Consider the following 11,704-nt stretch of genomic DNA (forward strand, 5'->3'; position numbering starts at 1 on the left):
TCTAGCAAAGTTGAGAATAAAACTCATTTCTCTAAAATGACAACCAAAGGCTCTTCTAATTAGCAACACTGACATTCAGTAATAATGTGTCAATTATGTTTCTTGTCTCTGCTCTATACTGCCTATAACACTAGAACACTTTCCTCTCCAGAGCCAGGAATAGAACTGCTGATTCCCACTTCCCAACATTCCTCTGAAGCCTAGAAAGTAGCATGTAAGCCACTGACAGAGTATGTGTTGTGTCCCCCTCTAGTGGCCGGCCCACATAGATGAGAACAGCTACTGCTATCAGTTACTCTTTTATTTCGAGTGAAGAGGTCGGTGCTATGATGTAAAGGCCCTGCATTTCAAGCTTGCTGATGACCCATAATGGAGCCAATACAGTTCCATATGATGGATGTCTTTCCTTTTGTCATGTTTCTTTATGGCTAGCAGCATGAATAGTGATGTTTCTAGAAGTCACCGAGCTGCCATGGTGATAAGTACTCTATCTTCAGAAATAACACATTTCTCAGAAGCTTGTGTACCTACAGTTGTTACATTTAACCCCCAAGATTGTGATGGTTTTAAGAAGTTAGAAAATAAAGAAAATTTCTGGGTTTTTTTTTTCAGTTTGTTTCCTTCATGCATTTGACTGCACTCTGTCTAGAGAGTTTCACTCTTCCTTCCATCAGGACTTGTCTGCAAGGGAAATTGATCAGAACAGCTATTCCAGAATAGCTCCCCAGTGGACTCTCCATTCTGGAATAGTGTCCACATGGGGAGGAATAACTATTGCAGAATAGTTTAATCCACAATAGCTATTCTGGTTAATTTCCCCATAAAGACAATCTCTAAGGCCCCAGTCCTTCACACATCTATGCACATAAAGTATCCAAATGAAGTCAAATAGGACTGCTCAGATGTGTCAGCAAGTGTTTACATGATCATGGCTATAGTCCATTTCTCCTTTTCCTAAAGTTATATTAAAGGAATTAAACAAATAAGAACATACTATTTAAAGATGATCTATCTCAGACACTAGACGTTTTAAGATAAATTACTTACTTACTAAAAAGTTCACAGCGTCTCTTTAATAAATAAATGAATGTGGGAGGAAGAGATTATAATCTGAGTGTGCAGAAAGAGCCATGATGGAATTCCCATGCTCCATAGATAGCCCAAATCTTGCTGTGTAATACTTTTTATGATCCCCAAGCCTCACTTCGAATTTTATAGTCCCATGTGATCTTAATTTTATGGTGCTGGCTCCTCCCCATTGTAAATAAATTTCCATTGACATTCTAACTTCCTCTCCTCCTGTCCCACTTCCTCCTCTAGTGCATTACAATATATCATCAATCGCTATTGATTGTGATTCAGACTTCTCATCCAGACTGACAGAGAAACTATGCAGCCAATAGAACAGGAGTACTTGTGGCACCTTAGAGACTAACAGATTTATTTGAGCATAAGCTTTTGTGGGCTACAGCCCACTTCATCTTGGAAGACAGACCAAGCCCGCAACCTGAAGCAAATATTCTCCAGCAACCACACACCACATAACAAAAACACTAACCCAGGAACCTATCCTTGCAACAAAGCCCAATGCCAAGTCTGTCCACATATTTATTCAAGTGACACCATCATAGGACCTAATCACATTAGCCACGCCATCAGGGGCTCGTTCACCTGCACATCTACCAATGTGATATATGCCATCATGTGCCAGCAATGCCCCTCTGCCATGTACATTGGCCAAACTGGACAGTCCCTACACAAAAGAATAAATGGACACAAACCTGACATCAGGAATCATAACATTCAAAAACCGGTAGGAGAACACTTCAACCTCTCTGGTCACTCAGTAACAGAATTAAAGGTGGCAATTTTGCAACAGAAAAGCTTCAAAAACAGACTCCAACGAGAAACTCCTGAGCTTGAATTAATATGCAAACTAGATACCATTAACTTGGGTTTAAATAGAGACTGGGAGTGGCTGGGTCATTACACGTATTGAATCTATTCTCCATGTTAAGTATCCTCACACCTTCTTGTCAACTATCTAAATGGGCCATCTTGATTATCACTACAAAAGTTTTTTTCTCCTGCTGATAATAGCTCATCTTAATTAATTAGCCGTTTACAGCTGGTATGGCTACTTCCACCTTTTCATGTTCTGTGTGTGTGTGAGTGTGTGTATATCTATATCTATATCTATATCTATCTTGAAGTGAGCTGTAGCTCACGAAAGCTTATGCTCTAATAAATTTGTTAGTCTCTAAGGTGCCACAAGTACTCCTTTTCTTTTTGCGAATACAGACTAACACGGCTGCTACTCTGAAACCTATCTTCTTACTATATGTTCCATTCTATGCATCCAATGAAGTGGGCTGTAGCCCACGAAAGCTTATGCTTAAATAAATTTGTTAGTCTCTAAGGTGCCACAACTACTCCTGTTCTTTTTGCGGATACAGACTAACACGGCTGCTACTCTGAAACCTGTCATTATGCAGCCAATGACATCTCAAGTGCCAGAGCAAGCAATTCCCCTTCTTCCAAAATCTCCACACTAGAGCCTTTTCATTTCTGTATAGCAGGGAAAAAACAAAACACTTAAAAAAACTCATCAAATGGGTAGAACTGGTTGTACTAAAAACACAAAGACAAAAATATAAAATGAAGCATGACAGAAAAGCTCCTAAAAATTACAGGAAGGCAAGCTGGAATTCTCATTTCCAATTATTCTCAGGCAGCAAAGGACACCCATTCGTTGCTAGAGAAAAGGTTGGGAAAAAGCTTTAGGAAAGGGGAGATTTTGCCTTTAAAGGGGCACCTCCTCCCTCTTTTCTCTATGTTCTTCTGTGAGGCAAATGACTGAAATATACAAGAACACTGCTCTGAGGAAGCAGGGAAAGGTGAGGCAAAGCAGAGGAATAGCACAGTGATGTATTGGCGGGCCACTTGGCTAAGAGCCTGCTATTTATACCATGTTGCAGAGCTCATTTGGATATGTGGTGATGATTTCAATCCCCGAACAACAGTTAAGAAAGGAATAGGGTATTTTAAAACCGTGATGTCCTGGCCAAATTCCAGTTTAGGCAATTACATTCTGCCTACTCTAATTCCCACTGCAATTTCAACTGGCTATGGTATGTGTTCTGTCCTAAATTCGATGTGATGCTGCTGTGCACTATTAAATAGACAGTTTTCTCTCTAGAGCTGGTTGCATTTCAAGTTAGGTGAATCCCTCTCAAAATAGAGCCAAACCCTACCCTTATTTGTGTTGATGCAATAAGGCATTAATCCTGCATAACTACATTTTCTAAGGGAGTTTTAACATGGACTTCAGAGGGTGCTGGATTAAGTCTCTGCTAGAAAAAGGAGTTTGGGGAAGATGTTCCCCAAACTGAACTAGTATGGCAGGATAACTCTCAACTGGGTAACCAGTTCTCTCTAAATCTCTCTAGATCTCTAAACTGGGTAACCCACATGGCCTGAATGAGGCACAGTGTGCTGGATTGTACATGGCCAGGCACCCTATGCTTATGCTGTTATGTGCAGTAAATGGTAAGTGGGGTAGTAAACTTAGGTTAAAGAAGCAATGAGGTATATCCCACTATTTGTTTCCCTTGACAACCTGTCCTGTGCTTTCTAATATCAAACCTGCTGCTAGCAACTTTCCCAGCCTGCCACAATTCCAAAGAGTTGGGCAAGTACATAACTCTTAGTTTGTATTTCAGTTTGTTTGTTCAACCACATTTTATCACTTGGGAGAGAAAGGGATCCCCTAAAGAATTTCCCTTAATGTATCTTACAAAAACATTTCATGGCTAATGAAACCCTTTGTCATTAGTTTAGAGTTATGCAGCTCCACTTTTGGTTAACAGCTTATAGTTTACCTGCGAGTTTCAGTCACCAGCTTTTGACTGTTACTGTGTGGGTGTTCTATCCAACTTGTAGTTAAAGGTTGTTTTAATGATATATTAAGAGGAAATCAATAGTATATCCAATATGTGTGCGTTAGCTGCACAACACAAATAGAAATTCAGTGGGCCAGATTTTCCACTCTATTAGATCGGTACATCTAAACTCAAGTCAATGGAATTATACAGGCACAAAACAGGTGCAATAGAATGAAGAATCATAATCACTCTCTTTAGCATCCTTTAAGCTAAGGTCTACTATAGGGAGAAATCCCAAAGAAATGCATTTTCTTACTTAAGTTCCTACCCAGCTGTCCTGTTAAACCGGGACTATCACACTGCTACATAAAACAAACATAGTCTTATTGGAGATGTAGTCTGCCCCAACTTAAATGAATAGCTGTAAACTACTGTTAAGTTTTGGGATGGAAAACCCATTCTTTCCAGAAAAAAAAAACTATCTTCCTTAAATAGAGGTCTTTACCACAACCCCCACAAACCCAGGTCAATACAAGAGTTCCTCTTCCCTCTAATATATTGTTGCACCATGGACCAGCTGGGACTTAGAATGTGAAGGGATGATCTGACTCATCATCATCAATAATTCATATATAAGGAGAAGTAATGGCATAGAACTTCACAATAGTATTTTATCTGTGAGTCCACTTTTTGGGTAGCTTAAATATTAGAACTATGGAGACAGCTTTTATTATACTTTCTCGGGTAAATACAGGAAAAGTGAATTATGAGAATATATTTTAACACAGTCTGATAGGAAAGGCTGCTGCTCCTCACGCATCTATTATTCAAGTGAGTTATACTGCTCAGTAACCAAAACCAAGGAATCAAAAGGAACCCCCTCCCCCCGCACCCCTGCAAACAAATGGAACTTTGTTTTCTTTTCTCTCCCTTTTTTTTTCCTCATCTGGAAATCTGTTAACCTCAATGACTTTTCAAACCAATGTATTCCTTTTGATTTTAGAAACATAACCAATCAAGCCAACTCTGAACTTCGGAGAGGATTATGTAGTGTAGCAAACAGACCCTTTAGACATAGGTTCAAACCCTGTTTTAGAACAGAAATCAAATTTCTCTATTGGCCATATACTAGCAAATCCACCACACAGTCTGATGTGATGATTAATAGTCATACTTTGTGTTTCTACAGGATGTTCCTTCAAAGGATCTCAAAACATTCTACAAACATTAATTAAGCCCCTCAACCCTCCTGTAAGGCAGACAAAGATTATGTAAGGATTACCACTGAAATGCAGCCATCTAATGAATAGACACAACAGCTGGGTAATGGTGCACAGCAACTCCACATAATTGTTTAGGACAGGTAGAGGAAGAATACTCTTGAAATGAAATTGCAAGGGGAATCTAGTTAAACACAACATGATTATCCAAGCTGGACTTTAGACAAAGTTTAGCTCCTTTAGTCTTGCAAACAGTACAATGGATCTTTAATTATAACAAAAGGTCAGATCATTGATTTAATATCTCATCCGAAAGATGATATGATCTCCAGAGTCATGGTATCTCTTACCACTCTGATGGGGAGCTAGATCAGTATTAACTCTGAGGCTAGCTGCTAAATCACCAATACTGCTCCTTGTAAAATATACATGTTCTATGGAGAGCTACCCATATACTGCCTGAAACTGCTTAGTTATGTACATATGCTAAAATCACAGCACAAAATGACTATGCCTACTATAGCCTGGTACACATAAGAGAGCCCAAGACTAAGATAGTAGCAGTGGTGCAAATCAGTATTGGCTGCAGTGGAAAAGCTTTTCATAGCACTTGCCTGCCTGTTAACAGTTTCCAATATTTTTTCTGGGTCCCTCACTCTCATAAACAAGAAATCCCGAAATATAATTTACAGGACAACAACAACAAATCTGCTTTTCCTAATAGTACCTCACAGCCACAACTAAACTTGCAAGAAACTGGCATGAGATTCTGATACCTAAACTCACATTGACTTCAGCTGGAACTGATGAACTCTGCCCCACTGTAGGTTCGGGTCTCCATACGTCTACTAGTACACACTACCGTCATTAGTTTTCCCCTTCTAAATATTATGTTTCTCCTAAAGGGACATGTTGGTGTTACCAAAGCCCATTTTGTCTTGCACTGAGAAGGCATTTTCTTAGAACTGATTTTTGGAGCGAGCAATCAAACAAATTCAAACTCTCTGTGTTAGATTGCATTAGGTTCTTCAGTGTTCCATATTTGAATAATGACATGATAAAGTCAATAGACCCTTTTATTCCACTGAAATCACTTTACTGTCCATTCAGATGCATTAGAATCTGTTCAGCCTGTCAGATATCTAATATCCATTCTGATTAAATGACTTAAAACATAGATTCTGTTGTCCACTACAAAACAGCATCCATAAACTGGCAGAAAACGAATTGCCTTTTGGCATTTTATTGGGAAATGTGTTAATTTGACAAAGAAAGAAATATGGCAATGATTTGGAATGGGTATATTGGTCTTCTGCTGGAAAAAAACACTCTCATTATTTTGGACCAAGTAAAAGCAAAAAAAACTCACTGTGACTTATTAACTCTCTCCCCACCTTTGCAACTGCATATAAAACTGTGTAGATACTATGAGCTGTTGATATTAGAAACCCAAAGAAATATGTTTTACCTTTTATGATTTAGGCCAGCAAAGATTCCCGACTTCAAGTATTTTTGTATCATGATTCGTACAGTCAATATGCGAACACATTCTTGTAAAAAATACAAATTCATTCATTTAAAAAAGTATATAAACAGGGTTATTAAAATAAGATTTGTTAATGTAATTAAATATAAAGCTGCAAAATTTGGAACTGTATTCTAATAGAGCAACTATATCTCCTAATCAGAAATTATGGGCCTGATTTTCTTCTTTCTTATATGGAGCAGATCAGAAGTCCTTCATTTTAAAAAGATAAGTTACTAAGCTCTGAAATATCAAGAGAAAATCTCAACCTGAAACAGAGAAATGCCTTTTTTTCTGTGTGGTCCAAAATGAAAACTTGTTTTAATGTTGCTAACGTTTGTTTTCGTTATTTCAATTTCTAAGTTTACCCAATGGTGTGGGGCTGTAACCCAGTAAGTCTGTTTGCATTCTATCCAGTGAGTTCTGGTGGCTAAGTGACACAGTTGTTTTAAAATTATGTTTACAAGTGACAGCTAAATAAAGACATAGAATTAAGCAGCAGCACTGAGCATTATCAAAACAAGATGACTTGCATAGCAAGAATGACTTCATCCACAGCTGACTGCTGTCTGTAGCTGTGCAAAGAGAAGTTCTAGTATAGGCCCATACCATTTACAAGCTTCACATTCTCTGCCAAGTTGTAGAAACCAAAGTAAACTTCTGGCAGGACTCCTACATACCATAGTAGTTAAAGACACTATCGTCCCACTCCGGTTTTGACTAAAAGCTTCAAGAGATTGATTTAAGGTTTTTTCTCTCCCCCCCCACTTGAGAACTTTATTTTTAAATATCGTTTCAAAATACATCATTCAAGTTTATCTACTGTCTTTTCACAAATCCCAATTTTTGCTTGCTCATAGTTTTATATTCCTAATAAGCCTCATTACTGATTAAAAGAGAAAAGTTAGCAAACAGTACCAGTACCCTGAAGTTTCCCAGCTGTGTCCTAGCAAAGCTCAACGAAGACACCTGCTTAGTTTTGCAGCATTTCTTTTTATTCCTTCTTATCACTCCCACCCCCATAATTATATTGTTTTATAAAATATTCGCTTAGCCTGCTGATGTGTACTTCTATGTCCCATTATCCTTTTTTAATTGGAACATTATAATGCCTGTTGAGTGTTGGAGCAGTATTAGAGCAAGAACTGAGTGTCAGGAGATTTGAGTTCTTTACCTACTCCTATTTATGATCATGGGCAAGTTGCTAAGACCTACATTTTCAAAAGTGACCACTTCTTTTGGGTGCCTCCATTTCTGCAGGACCAATTTGAGACACCTGGCACCTGATTATCAGGTGTATTGAGCAACCAGAATCCCAGTTGAAAGTCAGTGGGGCCAGGTTTTTAAAGGTATTTAGGCACCTAAAGATAGGCACCTAGCAGGATTTTCAAAGATGCATAGGTGCCTAACACCCACTGGGAACCGGGTACCAACACACTTTTGAAAATCTCACTAGGTGCCTATCTGCATTTTTAGGCACCTAAATAGTTTTAAAAATCTGGCTCTGAGTACTAAGGGTACTCAGCACCTCTGAAAATCAAGCCAGAGATTCCTGATGTTGGGAACCCAAATTTTACAGACACATCTTACAATATAGGCCTTGACCTTTATATACCTGAATTTTTCATCACTAAAATGAAGATGATAATAGGCCTAAAAGCACTTTAAAATCTCAACTGAAAAGTGCTACAGTACATTTCACAAGAGCAAGACTCTTTGCAGTCTATTTTGCTTCTTTTTTTCTGTTTTACTTAACAAATGTTCTAGAAGCATCTCCTAACAGATTCAATTTGATCATTAGTATTTTTCTTGTTGACATGTAGTCTGTGATCTTGGGTTTGCTGCTTGCTTCACCAAGTTAGCATAGCAGCAAGTTTTGTATAACTTGTTCCTGATGAGTCATTTTGTTTAATATTACAGTAAACCACATCTGCAGGATGTTTACAGATTTCAGTGCAATATGGTTTTATTGGCAGTTACTATCTAATTGCACTACTGTTTTAGAAGATTTTTCTAGTAAAGAAAAGACAGACATTATTCAGTAAAGTGAGCATCAGTATGAAAAAAGGATAAGAAATGTGCCTATGGTATAGGATGGTATAGAGAGAAGAAAATAGTTCATGCTTCTACTTGTGTCTAGAAAATAACGTTTGAAGCATGTAAACAACAGCAAACGAGAGAACCTGAATTAGAACATATGCTAACACTACAACCCCACATAAAATAGTTAATAATAATAATTTTATTAGATATGCTATTCTAATCAATTTCAGTATAATAGATTTCTGTGTGAAATGAAATTTTCCAGTCATTTACAAACTCCTATATCACTGTTTTAATAGCTGTTTTAATTAATTCTCATCCAGATCTTACTATAATATCTTTATAAAAAACATAATGGATATTACATAAAGTCTTAAATTACACTGCTAGTAAGCTTTAAGCGTTACACTCATGCTATGAGAAAATATTATTGTAGCAGATGATCTTGTATACATTAATTTTCAATTGTTTTTCCATACATTTTCTTGAAATTTTTGCAAAATATTTGCTTGAAAAAGTGTTTCTTCCCAAACCCATAGGGGCTGTGGGCATTGAGGAGACAATACACAAGTGGGCAAACCCCAAGCACAGCACTCAGCTTGATTAGCCAAACTGGGCACTTGGCAGAATCCGCCCACCCTTGCCATGAAAGTTATTGCAACTCAAACACTGGAAGAAACACTGCAGCTCCTTGTATCGTTCCCCTCTAGACGCTAAGAAGATCCAAGTGGCCAGCAGCACCACTTCCTTTGCCATCAATATCTCAGCCATATTATACAAGGAGTCACTGAAGGCAGAGCTCTCTGATGCACAGGGTATGCACCAACCCTGCACAGCCCGCCACCATTTTGCTGCAGGAGCAGGATTTGTCCATTTAAGTTAATGGAGGTTTCACCACTGACTCTAATGTGAGCAAGATCAGATCCTCAGTGTCCTTTTGGAGAGAACCCTCTGACCATAATGGCTGCAGCATTGATGGGTTTCAGACAGAAACTAATCAAGGATGGCTTCTGTAACATGAGCACTGTAGGGCTGAGGGGGGAGAAGAAATAGCCTAAAACACTCAAGTGTTGAGAAGGAAAAGGCTTCCTCCATAACAGCTTCTCTAATGCAAATCTATCTTGCAGGCAAGTAACATTCCAATACCTGCCATGTATATATAATGTAGGAATAATCTTGCGTGGCAGAGAGTCTAGATAATTGCCTCTAATGTCTATAAAAAGAAAAGGAGTACCGGTGGCACCTTAGAGACTAACAAATTTATTAGAGCATAAGCTTTCGTGAGCTACAGCTCACTTCATCGGATGCATCCGATGAAGTGAGCTGTAGCTCACGAAAGCTTATGCTCTAATAAATTTGTTAGTCTCTAAGGTGCCACAGGTACTCCTTTTCTTTTTGCGAATACAGACTAACACGGCTGCTACTCTGAAATCTAATGTCTATGATTCTATAAAAAGGATTATACTTCCCTGTGCAAAGTACCATGCTTAACAGATAAATAACTGTCCCCAGGGCCCCAGTGATGGTGTTGGGCTCTTTCAGGTGCCCCAGGAATGGTACCAAGAGCCTCCCAGGGAGATTCTTGGACCATTAAAATAACTGCTGAATAACATCAAACAAGAAGTTGATCTCCAAAGGAGAAAACTATCTTTCAAACAGAAATATCTAACCATCAGCAACAAAGGACATACAATTACAATCAGAACTAATTACCATTTGTTAGTTAATTTTAAATTGCCTCTAGTAAAATCACACACACACACACACAAACTCCATTAATTTTGAATTGAAGTTGCTCAAGTGTATTTCCTCACAACACCACAAAATTAAAAGTGCAAGGAAATCATAAGCTAAGGCAAAGTCCACACAAACACAGTACCAGATTCCAATAATTTGCTTAGAAACAGCATCTGAAAAAGGTTAGACTTGCCAAAAAACAAATACAATTCATTTCTAAATTCATTTTTAAATGCTTAGAACTCTAATAAATGGATTTACTTATAAATTCTCAGATAAATCCACCCATTTACTCACAGAGTGAGTGCTCTACAGTGTGAGGAGACACACTATATTATATACATAACACAGAGTTAAATGCAAATCTCAGTGCTTTATGGAGACATTCGGGTGCATCCCTACTATATTGGCAGATTTGGTATGTTCTACTTGAGGCACTGCATTTAAAATGTCAAACATGCCAGAGTGAACAGGCCTTACTTGTTTTCATTGCTGGCATCATATCGAGGCATGGGGTCAATATCATTGCTATTGACATCATAGCTGGCGTTCGAATCCTGTAACCAACAGAAAAAGAGAGAGAGAACCAGTTTCTTATTAATTAGCCATTGACTCATGGGGCCCACATACATTCTTCAGCAGGTTTCTACAAGAGAGTAATTAGGTTAACTAACATTCCTGCGGTTTTGTGATGTTTTAGGAAAGGAGTATATGTTCAATAATTACAGGATTTACATTTTTAAAATTTTGTTTTGGAAAGGGTGGAAGAAAACAAATACATTAGACAAATATTTTTCCAACAACCATTATGAAATAGGAAGAGCTGCTTGTCACATATGTAAATTTATTACATAAAACCCTATATTCCTCCTCTCACATCTCTGTATATAACACCTGAAAAAGAGACTAGCTTTGCATTAAGTTTATCTAGGTTCAATAACAATTGGATATAGTCTAAGAAAAGAAAAATTCCCAAAGTGTTAGGAAGCAGAGATCCTTTAATATTTCTCGAAGAAAATATTCCCACATATCGTTCAAACACATAACACAAATTATATACTCTAGAAAAGAATACACCTTTTTAAACTTCCTTATCTTTTCAGGAAGCTGTTTGTAATGTATGTGAAATGTGTGTTTTTGTCATATTTTCCGCATTTACCAAGATTCTTCCTGTTGAAAATAGTTTATAGTGCAAACAGTTGCTTGTTTCTGTGGCTTTTGTTAACTGATGTGGTAGCATGTGGTGCGTTGACATGGCAAGCAGTTCCTTTTAATCTCTTCTTTGTTCAAAACCA

General features: G+C 37.9%; 1 protein-coding gene across 1 annotated transcript in view; it reads right to left on the reverse strand.

Annotated features, from left to right (window-relative positions):
• PCSK5 (proprotein convertase subtilisin/kexin type 5) overlaps positions 1-11,704 on the reverse strand; it is a 308,999-nt gene that overhangs the window by 191,342 nt on the left and 105,953 nt on the right. Inside the window, 1 exon segment of the mRNA XM_038401751.2 lies at positions 10,890-10,966. Coding sequence (XP_038257679.1) covers positions 10,890-10,966 — 77 coding nt within the window.

Source organism: Dermochelys coriacea, chromosome 5 (genome assembly GCF_009764565.3).
Source record: "Dermochelys coriacea isolate rDerCor1 chromosome 5, rDerCor1.pri.v4, whole genome shotgun sequence".
Classification (NCBI taxonomy): Eukaryota; Metazoa; Chordata; order Testudines; family Dermochelyidae; genus Dermochelys; species Dermochelys coriacea.